The sequence below is a fragment of the Mus musculus genome, chromosome 7, assembly GCF_000001635.26.
Source record: "Mus musculus strain C57BL/6J chromosome 7, GRCm38.p6 C57BL/6J".
NCBI lineage: Eukaryota > Metazoa > Chordata > Mammalia > Rodentia > Muridae > Mus > Mus musculus.
In genome coordinates, this window is record NC_000073.6 from 79,103,424 (window position 1) to 79,116,775 (window position 13,352).

Consider the following 13,352-nt stretch of genomic DNA (forward strand, 5'->3'; position numbering starts at 1 on the left):
AAGCCAGCCTAGGATAAATTATACCCAATCTCAAAATAGATAATAATAATAATAATGATAATAATAATAATAATAATAATAATAATTAGCTTCATGAAAGCTCCGGTTCTTAATCTGGTCCAGTTAAAAATCAGCAGCCTCAGGGCTGGTAAGATAGCTTAGCAGGTAAAGACATTTGCTACCAAACCTGACCACATGACTTCAATCCCCAGGACCCTCCTGGTGGAAGAAAATAACCAACCCAGACAAGTTGTCCTCTGACCTCCACACTCATGCCATAGAGAGCACCTGCCCCCACCACACATATGCTAATTAATTAAGTGTAATAAAAGCCAGAGCTGGGCGTGGTGGCACACATCTTTAATCCCAGCACTCGGGAGGCAGAGGCAAGCGGATTTCTGAGTTCGAGGCCAGCCTGGTCTACAAAGTGAGTTCCAGGACAGCCAGGGTTATACAGAGAAACCCTGTCTCAAAAAACCAAAAAATAAAAAATAATAATAATAATAAATAAAATAAAATAAATAAATAAAAAACAGTAGCCTCTCCCTACTTTGTCACTGGTGGTGCCCACATGAAGCAGTTTCCTGACTGGGGCCTCCATTTTGATGCAGTTTAATGTCACCTGAGAAGCTCCCAAGATAGATCCTGCCTGGGTCCCACAGCAAGCTGCTCTGAGGCTGTTGGTCTGGAGAGGAACTCCACCACTGGCGTCTTTTCAAAAGACGTTTGAAAAGAAAAATTAACTACTCAGTGGCTATAAAATGTAGCCACAGTTAAAAACTGCTGCTCTAACCAGATTTCACATCAATTCTCACTGTGCTTCCCCCGCTGGCCTCAAACTCATGGCAATCGTCCTGGCCTCAGCCTCTTGAGTATTGAAATCACAGGTGTGAACCACCACACCCAACAAATATGTATAATGATTGATAATATATTCAGAGATATAATAACATATACCTAAAAAGTTCATAGGCAGTTATTAACTATCTCAGCTAGCAACTAGATGAATTGAAAAAGCCACATATTGAAGATACATTTAAGATCAACTTTTAAAATAGAGGACTCTTGAATCGCATAAGTAGCAACACCCTACTTTTAAAGATAAGGATCATTCTTTTCAAATGCAAACTGAGATTGACAAATACACTTTTATAATCCTCTCTCTCTTCTTTGTGAAACACCCAGTCAGAAGGTCAGAATCTAAGAATATTTATTAGGGTCAGAATTTTTTTCCTATGCTTGATCAATCTCCCATCCTTGTCTCTGGAAAGCTATGCCCAGGATCGTCCTACACAACTGTACAGGCTATACACTGAGTAACTTGGAGAGTGCTGTAGCTACTATAGGGGTTTGTTTGTCTGTTGAGTGATGAACCGTTTAGTTGAGCTGTCCACCCTCCATTCAACACTTCCCATGAACCATAAAAACCTCTTGTTACTTAGAGGTCATGAACTCCGAATAAGACTGACTCAAAATGGTGGCCTAACGTGTCTGGGTTAGATGCCGCTGAAGTGGTCATTGGCAAGTCTGCCTCTTTCAGGCCTTTACTAGGAGACCCAAAGTTTTGTCTCTCCTTAGTTAGAGATATAGCTTGGGGGCCTTGCTTGAGGCAAACAGAGCCACCCCCTTCAATTCTAAATTCAGTGGCTATGCATAAGTTCTTGGAGTCAAAAGCATAAACGGTAACAAGATGCTGACAGTCCAGTAGCCAGGTCTCCCTTCCACCTGGGACAGACACTCGACTTCCTGTTTCATTTCCTGCCTCTCCTCCATCTCTTCCACTCTATCTCCCAAACTTGCCAGTGTGGGCAAGCCCCTTGTTTCCCTGCCTGCCAGTGGCATACTAGTGTCCATATCACTACACTGTGAGAATTGTAACTGGAAAAGGGGTCCACAGCATCCAATCTCAAATATCTGTCCCCTCATTCCCTCTCTTATTCCATAGAGGCTGCATTACCCAGAGCCATCCCTCCCCACACGTGCTACCACCTTGTTCAGAGCCCCCTAGAACAGTGGTTCTCAACTTTCCTAATGCTGAGACCCCTTAATACAGTTCCTCATTTTGTAGTGACCGCAACCATAAAATTCTTTTCATTACTACATCATGGCTTTAATGTTGCTACTGTTATGAACTGTAATGCAAATCTCTGGTGTGCAGGATATCTGATTTGTTACCCCCGTGAAAGGATCATTCAACTCCCCAATAAGGCTTTTGATCCACAGCTTGAGAAACACTGCCCTAGAAGGTCCTAGTCACCTCTTAGTCCAATAACCAATAGATGTCCCAAATGCCTGGTAAAGAGAGAGCTATGCAATCAGGTCCAGAATGGCTCTTGCAAGAAGAGGCAGAGGAAATAAGGTGCTCAAGTGCTTCTGAGCAAACCTTGTATGGGACGCTACACTCTCCCATTGCTGTTCCTCTCCAGTGTAAAGCTCACTTGGCATAGCTAAAGTACCTGGTACTATCAGTTCTCAGGACTGTGACTCTGCCTCATCTTGGTATCCAGGCCTGAAACAATTCTCAGTCGTCATACCCTGGCCAAACACAAAAGGAAAATAACACAACTTCTCATATCCCTGGCCAGACTAGAGCCCTCTCTAAGCTTCTGAGACAACTAGAAGCCACCTGGTCTGGCCTCCACCAGACCTCTTCCTTTCCTGCCCTTTGTGCCAAGGTTGGGCCAAGGACCCCAGAGTTGATATCTGGCTTTTTTTTTTCCTCTGAGGCCACCCCATCCCTGCTCTATACAACTGCTTTAGCGCCTCCATTTGCTTAACCCCTTGCCCTAGTGCTTCAGGTCTCCCATAATGAAGCTAATGGACAAAAGAGAACACAATTAGCTTTCCTGAAGCTGGAGAGCTGCCCCCAGCTTCCACCCCGCCGACTGACCTGACCTATTGCTGCTACTGCTGCTGCTGGGAATCCTGGTGCATGCTGGGAAACCAAGTGCATGCCGGGATTTCAGTCAGTTCCACCATGCATTTTAAGGTTGCTTGGAACTGTGAGTTTCTAATCCATGGCGTGTGCTTCTTGAAATGAAGCTAAGAACTTCACAAGAAGAGAAGAGATGCCAGCGGTATGGAGAAGAGGAACAGCACGGGTTGAACAAGGTACCTAAAAATCGGGGATGCTCAGGACACAAATTGCATGGACTTGGCCAAGAAGACCCAGAGGAAAGTGCATTGCTATCTAGCACAGAAATGATGTAAAAGTCTCGATTGCTGTTATGGTCAGCAAGAGCTAAGACCTAGGATGAGTTAAAGTCCTATTCTGAAGCCAAGGCTCTCGCTGATCCTAAGGAGGCTACCCATCAGCATACTATTGGATCCTGGATCTCAAGTAAACATAATTACGTGTACCAAGAATTAGCCTCCTCCTGGTTAGAGATGCAACTCAGTTGACAGAGTGCTTGCCTAGAATATGCAAAGGCCTGGGTTGGATTTTCAGCACCACATAAACCAGGCGTGATGCTACATACCTGTAATTTCAGAACTCAGGAAGTAGAGGCAGGAGAATCAGAAGTTCAAGATTGGCTATGCAGCAAGTTCAAGGGCAGCTCTGGCATTATAAACATGAAGACAGCAGAAGCTCTATCTCCTATCCCAGGCCTCCTGGCCTCCCAGAAAGGTATAGAAAGACAAGTCTGAGAGATTCAGTTCTCACTGTGGCTAACTGTTAATAAATTAAGGCAAACGCTAATGACTTAATAATTTGAGTCTTGCAAAGAAGTTCATCCAGAAAGAATGCCTTGGAAGCAGAAGAGCAGAAAAGAGGAAGACCCCACCTCAGACAAAGAGGTCTGGGCACCCAGCTGAATCCCAGAGTCTGCATTCACTAACTGAGGATCTAGCTAGTTTTGGCCAGCACTTAGCCAGCTTCCCGTGTTTGGCCAGATGCCCATCTAGAAAGTAGAACTCATTGAAGATGTCCACCTGAAGCTTTAAGCTGGAAGGAGATTACAAGGGAAAACGTTGGGCAAGGTTTTGTTCTCTATCCCCCACCACCCCCCACCCCACCCCACCCCCCAAAAAACAACTCAGGCTCGATTTTCACAAATACCCTCAAGTCTTATTTACTGAAAATAAAGACACTACCTACAACCTGGGAACTCTAATGAGTTTCATGCAAACTCATGGCCATTTTCATATGGTTCTATATGCCCTCAGACCACTTCTAGATGGCTCATTCTGGAACATGGTTTTGCCTGTTTTTCCTTGTCTCACAACTATAGAGGAAACCAGGAGAAGCAACACTTCTAACCAAGCTTTCAGGATTTCACTTCCAATTTCTTTGCCTACTACGGTGGCCATGGCCAATTCAGACGTCCGGCTTCTTGAAAAAATATTCACAAGAGGAGGTATCTTGAGGGACCTCCATTCTCAGGCTCTCCAAAGGCATTTGGCTTCAGAAGCACCAGATCTCTTCAACACAGAAAAATGGCTTTAAGGCTCCAAGATTGCCCATCAAGAATCACACACATCCAAGGAAAACTGTCTGGCTCTTTGGTTCAACAGCCCAAGATGGTGGCACCAGTGGCAGCGGCAGCAGCAGCAGCAGCAACAGTTCTCAGGAGATCCAGCCAGGCCCCTTCCAGCCTCTGGAGAGCAGCAGGGCTGGCCACCCATAATGAAGCCGTGATGCTCGTGAATTGCCAGCAGCGGTCCTAATGGTGGCCCTTGGTTTCTTGCAGACATTGACGAGTGCCTCTCAAGCCCTTGTCTGAATGGAGCCACCTGCGTGGATGCCTTGGACACTTTCACATGCTTATGCCTTCCGAGCTACAGAGGGAACCTGTGTGAGATCGGTACGGCCGTCTCGGCTTCAGCTAACGTTACTAACTGCTGACCTCCTATTCCCTCACCCTTTCCTTCTAACCACAGGTTCCAAGTCTGGGCTGGGGCCCACAAGTCTACCTGGAGAGCCATTCTTGGGACACAACTGAGAAGCCGGCCCCCCCAACTCCTGATTTTAACTCTTGTTCTTGCTCTTTCCCCTTGGAAACCTTGAAATGTTGGCTGATCTGACAGCAGGACACATGTATATGCTCAGGGAGAGTGGCAAACACTAACCTTTTCCAGGCCTTGCAGACTTGCGGCTGGGACCACAGAGCTCAGTGCATGCCTCCTGCTAGAATGACACGGCATCAGTCCTGAAGGAAAATATGGGTAGGCTCAATTGGTTCTCACTCTACCAATGGCCGCAGATCTTCTCAGCATGATCACGGGCACTGTCTTGCTGTGTTCTCTGTGGGAGTTTCATGTCCTTTCCATGACCCTAGGGAGCCACGATACCATGCTAACCAAACTGTCCTCCTCTTCTCCTGGCATGAGGGCTGTGGTTGGTTACTGGAGAGGACTTTCGTCACCAGAATGCTCCAATCACGCATGAACAGGAACTGTGCATGTCATCCTCTCTCCATCACACCATGGCGGCTGCCTTCCCAATGCTACACTGGTGCCGTTCTTTCTTTCTTGATCCCTCGTGCAAAGCAAAAAGCTAGCCTGGCAGAGCAGTCATGTTGCAAGGTGCAAGAGCTGAGTTTCCTCTGATGGGCCTTGTCAACACCTCTGCTTCTGCCATCTGTGGGCCAGGAGCCCTAGACAGGACCAGGCTGACACCCGGCACTCCACTTGTGGTGCTTTCTAAACTCCTGCCAGCCTCTCTGGCCTTGGGCATTCCCAATGCAGAAAAGGAGGCCCAAGGCATTAGGGTGCTGGTAGCAATGGCTCATAGAAAGTTGGAAGTGTGCATGGGCTCAAAACCCTTTTCAACAAACGCTTGTTAGGGAAACTTCCAGAAAGCAGCTGAAACTCCTGGTAAATTTCCCTTTGAGCCTGAACGGTGTGAGAAGGTAATAAGAATTCCACGTTCCTTGGAGGCATTGCCAAGGGTACAGCTGACAGATGTGCATAGGGCTTCTGTAGTAAGGTTGGGACACTCATCTTTCCTGCAGCCTCCTGCCTTCTACGTATACCCCAAGAAGTCAGGTGCATGGGGGTCTCAGCCGGGCAGGAATAGAGTACAAGGATTTTCCCTCCAAAATGCCACATGGGAGAAAGGGCTGGAAAATCCACACAGACAACAGCTCTGGAACTTACCTTGGAAAGAGAGCCTGTGCTCCAAAAGGGACTGGGTGCAACAGGGGCCAGGCTGTGCCTTATAGACCAGGAAAGTGGTTCCAGAGCCACCCACCTGAGCCCTAGGCCTAAGTGCCCAGCAGGACAAGGCTCTGTCACAACCTGGTTGCAATGCCTCATGGGATCTTGTGTCTTGCTTGTCTCAGGTATCATTGCCTTTTCTAGCCATTTTGGAAGTCTGTCTATGTTCACTACCTCTACTGGCATGGTCCTCCCAACATGCCCAGCTCCTTCCCTCCCTGACCCTCCCTGCCCAGCTCAGCCCTCAGGTTCTGAGGCGTCACAAGCCCTGGCCAACAGGCCTGGGATGGCATCTCTGTCTCAGTGCTGAGCATCCTCTAAGGCCTCCTTGGCCTCTTTCCAGATTTTTATCCTGGCCCTTGAGGAAGGCACTGGTATGAGGGGGACCCTCTTCCTCCTGGCCTCTACTCTGCCTCTTTCTTCTCCAACAGCCAACCTTCTGCTCCCCCTCTTTCCCTTTCTAGCCTTTCCAAGCACCCACCCCATAGCCCAAAGAAGATCCCTTCCCCTCGGAAACTCCCTATCCTTCCTGGGACAGCCAGATTAGTGAAACCACCTAGTTTGGAAGCTGCCACTCATCCTGAGATATCTGTGGCCACTCCCTGAGCCCCAGGGTCCTCCCCCTCCATATGGAGGCCGCAGGCAAAGAAGGAAAAAAGATGGATTTAGAGTTCCCTCTGTCCAGTGCTCTCTCTACTGACAGATGTTTAACTACTGGAGCTCACAGAGGAGAGGGAGTCCTGACAGGAGGCTTCTTTCCAGTCCTGAGATGGCAACCCTTCCACCAGGGCTACCCAACAGTCAACCACACGCTACCACTGGAGGCGGTTAGCTTACCATCTACTCCTCTGATCCTGATGCACTCACACCAAGATGTCCCCTCCTCTGTCCCTAAAGACCACTCCAAGACTTCGAACCAGGCCCTCCTCCAGCACACAGCATCTGTTTCAGATGAGGCCATGGTGGGGCTCTTCTAGAGCCAACTTGGGACCCTGGGGCAGAAACACTTGCCCAGCATGCCTGAGGTCCCAGATTTCATCCCAGTGCTGCACAAAGCAATTAGAATCAAGCTACTAACAACGGCAACCAGCTCAGGTCCACGGCCTAAAGCTTAGACTCCCAAAAGAGTTATTCTTGAGGGTCTCTGGCCTCACACAAGATTCTGTGGGGAAGAGGGTACCAGCCCCACCATGCCCATCCTCTTCTCCGACCTCCACCTAATGCCCACAGCTATTTTTCCCAGAATCCCTAAGAGACTGAACTATGTTTTGCCCTAAATTTCAAAGACTGTCCCTTTGTCCCCCAAGCCTGCTTGACCCTGCCAGGCCTCCACTAACCCACACAGGGCATGAATCCACCCAGAGGAGGAAATCTTGGGAGCCAAGGTGTTATCTCAGAGAAAGTGAAGCTCCTTTCCCGGGTGGCATGCACATGGAGGCTTCCAAAAGTCAGATGTCCCTGTCTTCCACTTGAGCCTCTCTCTAGCTGAACCTGTTGCCTCCCTCCAGGGCATATCATTTAAGGTGGATTAAAAAGAGAACTCCACACCATAAGACCAGGACACAGCATTTAAGGTGGATTAAACAGAAGAAGTCCATGCCACAAGACCCAGGGCACAGTATACTAAGCATAGAAGTCCATGCTACAAGACTAAGTGACCACACTCCCAACCGGCTTTGCCCCCTGTTCAACTTCCTGACCTGTGTTACAGACCAGGAGCAATGTGAGGAGGGGTGGACTAAGTTCCAGGGTCACTGTTACCGCCACTTTCATGACCGAGAGACCTGGGTGGATGCGGAGAGACGGTGTCGGGAGCAGCAGTCACATCTGAGCAGCATTGTCACTCCTGAGGAACAGGAGTTCGTCAACAGTGAGTGTGGGCAGGGGCTGAGGGACAGGACACAGCAGTGAGAGAAAAGAGCCTTGCTGGTCAGAAATGAGCAGTCTTGAGTTCAGGGTTGTAGCTCAGTGGGCAGAGTGTGCCTTGTGTGTACAAGGTCCAGCATGGCAGAAAGGGAGGGAGGGAGACAGAGACAGAGAAAGAGGGTACAGGTTGGGTACACTGCAGGACAGGGAGCTAGAGGAAGGTCAAACGGTCCCACATTTTCTTCAGAGAAGACACAGGTCACAGCAGACCCAGGGCAGACCTTGCCAGTCAGAGCCATCCCAGGTTAAGCCTGTAGCTGTCTCCTGCCTGTATCAGCCTGAGGAGGTGTTCCAGCATATACCACAAGCATGCATGTCCTGAGACCCTTGCAAGGTCCTTAGAAGCCAGTGGCATCCACTTGCCCCCTTCCTCCCTCTCCATGAGTTCCAGCCCCCAGACAGTGCAGGGTACCCAACATAAGTGCAAGCCTATCTTCCCATTCCAGAAAATGCTCAAGACTACCAGTGGATCGGTCTGAATGACAGGACTATCGAAGGGGACTTCCGCTGGTCTGACGGACACTCTCTGGTGAGTTCCCAGAGAATAAGGAGTGGGAGAAAGGCCCCAAGAACAGCGTGCAACAAGTCTGATGCAAACTCTCTAAGTAGATGCTACTAGGCAAGGGCAAGCAGGAACGCTGTAGGGAAGGGGTTCTGTCTCTTTCCTGTGTCTCTGGAGGCTGACCTGGGGCTGGATAGACTTTACCAGGGAAGTCACAAGATGGGAAAAGGAGCCAAAAGGAAATGAAGGTGTGACAGCAAAGCATGTGAAAAGTGTATGACATTTGAGTTTCCTATGTGCAAAGGACTTGTGTCTATTCAACACATAAAATACAGAGATCACTAGACAGTGTAAGAAGTCAGTGGCAGGTCAATGAAGAGCTGAACCCTACCAGAAAATGAATCCTTGAGGTTTATGAGCTTCTGAAAAAGGATGAGGGGCGGGCTATGTAACCAGGTCCCTAATCTAGGATTCATAGCACCCGGACGTCCCTCATCTGATCAGATTCCCAGCATCCTTTGTGGGTTCCCTTACAACCCAGGTGTTGGGGTAAAAGAAAGGAAAAACGGAGATGGGAGAGCTGATTGGGAAGGAAGTGGGGTGGTCTAGCCAAGTCATACCGCTTCAGCCTTTCCCTTACCATTTTGCCTCTCCTGTCCACAGCAATTTGAGAAGTGGCGTCCAAACCAGCCTGACAACTTCTTTGCCACCGGAGAGGACTGTGTGGTGATGATCTGGCATGAGAGAGGCGAATGGAACGACGTCCCCTGCAATTACCAGCTGCCCTTCACGTGTAAAAAGGGCACCGGTAAGAGAGGCTCAGGAGGAGACCCAGGGGGGAGAATAAGACCTCCAGCTGCAAGGGAGCCACTTGCTATGTGACCTGAGCGAGTTCTCTTGTCTCCTAGCTTCTGGGGGCTATGGGAGCCTCCTCAAGAAGCACATGGATGCTCATGTGAGGGTCTCTCATGGCACCAGCATCACAAGGCCAGGGGCAAGAACAAGATGACTCCTGGGGACCTTTCACAGGGACAAAGAGGAGATGAAAGTCATGGGCTAGAGGACAGGATCCTCAACACCATGCATGATGTCCCTCAGATGTCAGCAATAGAAAGTCACCCATAATGGCCCCTGGGTGGACCACCCTTTCTTTGGGGCTCCAAAATTGCTAATCACAGAATCAAAGCTGTCAGGCCTAGATGTTTCAACTTTAAGGGCATGGGCTTCACAGTGTTTAGAGAACCTGGCCTGGTGCTCCTACTCAGAGCCTGTGTCCCCTGGCCTTCTTTGGGCCCCACTTTCCCTGGCTTTAGACATTTTCATAAAGAAGTCACAGATGTCTTACCAGATGGTCCTCTTTCCCCATCTTCCCCCCCCCCCCATTTTTATCTTCTCCCCATTGTTCAAGGCCATTTTTATATTCCCTTCCTGCCTCCCAGTGCCACCGAGGAATCCGGATGTTAGAACTTAATATCTCAGGATTCTTAGCCCTGCATCTTTCCAGTGGACCAGGCTCAGCACTGGGTAGCACAGCCTAATCCCTTCTCATCATACTGTGGGCTCTGGGATAACCTTGTCTCTGCCTACATGGGCTATCACAGAAGATCTCGTGAGACCCCTTGCTAAAAGGCATTTGTCCCTCAGTGGCCTGTGGAGACCCCCCAGTGGTGGAGCATGCTAGAACCCTCGGGCAGAAGAAAGATCGCTACGAGATCAGCTCCCTGGTGCGGTACCAGTGCACTGAGGGCTTTGTCCAGCGCCACGTGCCCACCATCCGGTGCCAGCCCAGCGGGCACTGGGAAGAGCCTCGAATCACCTGCACAGACCGTGAGCATTGTCCCCTGGTCCCTCACCTGGCACAGAGTCAGGTTCCCCCAACGGAGCCTTCTCACTCTCCCCAGAGCATAGTGGGAGCTGGCACTGTTCCATAGGTGCCAAACCATGCTAGGGGCTAAGCCACACAGGGATGGTACTGAGGGTCTGTCCATCAAAAGAACACTGAGCCTAAGGAAGTTTAATGAGAAATCCAACCCAGGGGAGCAGGGTGGGAGCAGCTGTGGGTTATATTCCGGAGCCCACAATGCACAGGGAGGGGCTTCTGTCCATGTGGGAAGGCTGCTCAGAGACTAAGCTTGGCCCTGCCTCCTCCCCTCTCACTGTTGATTTCCCACCTCCCTTTCTCGCTGCAGCCAACACCTACAAGCACAGGCTACAGAAGCGGAGCATGAGACCCACACGGAGGAGCCGCCCCAGCATGGCCCACTGAGAGGAGCTTCCATAATGTGCCCAGGATGCTGAGCCCAGCGGCCAGCCAGGCTGACCGTGCATCCCACCCACATGGTGTCTTCTTGTCGCTTTTTGTCATATAAGGAATCCATTAAAGAAGGAAAAAAAACCCACATTGTGTGTGCCCCACTCCCCGCATCACCCAAACTGCATCTAATTTATCCCCTTCTCCCCCCCCCCCAAAAAAAAAGAAAAATGCCAAAGCAATTCACTGTAACCCGTGGACTGAGTTTAGAGACTTTTTTTGATTTCCCACCGTGCCTTTCCAGGGACCAGTGCAGGGACAGGGTGAGAAGTAAGGGGTTAAATTAAATAAAGAAGATTCTTTTTTGTTGTTGTTTCCTGACTTTGCCCAAGAACAGTACAATGGTTGGTTACTTCGCCTCCAGGGAGAGCTAGGGGACCAGAGGAGGAGCTGAAAGAAGACAGGACCAGGAAGGGAGGAGTAGGGCGGTCACAGAGCTTGGAGGACTCAGAAGAGGCAAAGTACAGCTTAGTGTGTTGGACAAAAGGAATTGAGGTCTGTGCCATCTGTGAGGGAAGGAGCCTGGGGTAGGGACAGGCTGGCTGAAGAGAAGGCAGAGCCCTCTCCTAGGGACCTTTCATCTGGGTCAACCAACCTAGCAGGTGTCATTTCTCGGCTGGACTGGGTAGGGGCACTTCCTTCCCAGGGGTGCTCCGCCGTCCCCTTCCCTCTCCCCACCCCGGGACGGTGCAGGCACCAGTGTTCCGTGCACCTATTTATATTTTTGAAAACTAAAGATTATGATAATTATAATAATAAAGACATTGGAAGAGATCTATTTCTTTTCTTTTTCTTTATTTTTTTTATTTTTTATTTTTAAAAATCTATTCTAAGTCTTATTTAAGTAAAAGATGACTGTGACCATGATCTGGGACCTCTATGGAGTCACACTTTGATCACATGACTCTAAGATGGTGTGTGAGTCCTGTGTGTTCAGTAACAGCTAGTTGCCTTGTCAGAATGACACTACGTTTGATGGACCCTGTCACGGTCCCTGAGAGTGTGTGAATACAGCGTGTTTGTGCGAACACATAGAACCTATTTGTGTGTGTATGCCTGAATGCACTCATCCCCCTGTGCCATTCTGTGGTTCTGAGTGCAGCTTTGCAGGTGGGCTCAATGGGAACTTAAGACAAGGCATGATGTCTCAGTGAGCTGAGACAGGAGCCAGCCTGGGCTACATAGTAGGACCCTGTCTCGAAACAACAAAAGAAGCACTCAAGAGAGACTAAATGCACCAGACTTGGTAGCATAGCCTACAATCCCAGCTACTTGCATGATGAGATAGCCTGAATACTTGGTGTACGAGCACCTGACTAACAGACATGTAAGACCTTGGGTTCCATCTCCACTAGCAAAACAGGGTAGCATGTCACCTGAAGGGCTGGGACAACACACTGGAGTGAGGCAGGGGAACTTGAATTTTTAACACATTCCCAGAGGCTGTTAGTCATGTGTGATGGTGCCATAGATGTAGTCCCAGCACTGGGGAACAAGAGGATTGGAGTCTAAGGCCATCCTCAGCTATACAGAAAGCTCAAGACCAGCTCTGGTTATGTGAGACTGTCTCAATCCCTGCTCATCTCCCTTCCTCCAAAAGGAAGCCATCTTAGGAGGTTGGGGTTGACTTAGATGGCTAAGGGGTTAAGAGGGCTTGGTGTTCCTGCAGAGCATCCATGTCAGGTGGCTCACAACCCATACATAATTCTAGTTCCAGGGGATCAAGTGCCCTAACTGACCTCTGCAGGCTTCTATACACACTTGCCCATACACACAAACATATGCACACATACACACACAGAGACACACATACACAAAGAGACACACATATACATACACATACAGAGACACATACATATACACACAAAGACACACACACACACGTGCACACACACATTTTTTTTTAAAGAAAAGAAAAACTGACTAAACACCTGATTGCTAAGCACCAGGAGACAACTGGATGAAATACAGCTCTGGTTCCCTGAAGCATTGTTAGGGTGAGGAACAAAGACACTCCCTGGTCCTCAGCCTCTGAGACCCTTTAGAAAGCACAGGAGCCCCTGTTTCATGAAAGGCACCTCCTACTCTTCTCCTAAGGCCCTCACAGCTGGGCCATCCTGGGGTGGAGATGGTGAAGAAGGGAACCAGATCCCCAGTGGCTAACCAGCAACATGAGGCAGGGATGCTGTAGGTTAGACAAGGTCAAACCAAACCAGCATGCAGGGGCAGCCCAGTGGAAGATGGAGGACAGGAGTTATTCCATGCTTACCCAGGGCTGGGATCCCTAGTCCCTGAGACTGAAGGAGACAAAGGGTCAGATACAGGGATCAGTTGGAAAGGAAGGAAGGGAATCATAGCATCCTTTGTTGGCCAAATAAGGTACACACAGCCAGAGAGTCACTGCTAAGCAGGGGACATGGGGAGGAGACCTAGACTCTTTGGAACCAGGAGAAG

At 49.3% G+C, this 13,352-nt stretch overlaps 1 protein-coding gene across 2 annotated transcripts in view; it reads left to right on the plus strand.

Annotated features, from left to right (window-relative positions):
* Window positions 1–11,676, plus strand: part of Acan (aggrecan) — a 61,874-nt gene extending 50,198 nt beyond the window's left edge. The window contains exons 13-18 of one of the 2 annotated variants that reach the window (NM_001361500.1): window positions 4,692–4,805; window positions 7,871–8,029; window positions 8,532–8,614; window positions 9,251–9,395; window positions 10,232–10,414; window positions 10,777–11,676. In NM_001361500.1, coding sequence (NP_001348429.1) covers window positions 4,692–4,805; window positions 7,871–8,029; window positions 8,532–8,614; window positions 9,251–9,395; window positions 10,232–10,414; window positions 10,777–10,853 — 761 coding nt within the window. In that variant the 3' untranslated portion in view covers window positions 10,854–11,676. The remainder of the gene's footprint in view (window positions 1–4,691; window positions 4,806–7,870; window positions 8,030–8,531; window positions 8,615–9,250; window positions 9,396–10,231; window positions 10,415–10,776) is intronic. The other variant, NM_007424.3, reaches the window with a different exon arrangement.
* The last annotated feature ends 1,676 nt before the right edge of the window (window positions 11,677–13,352 follow it).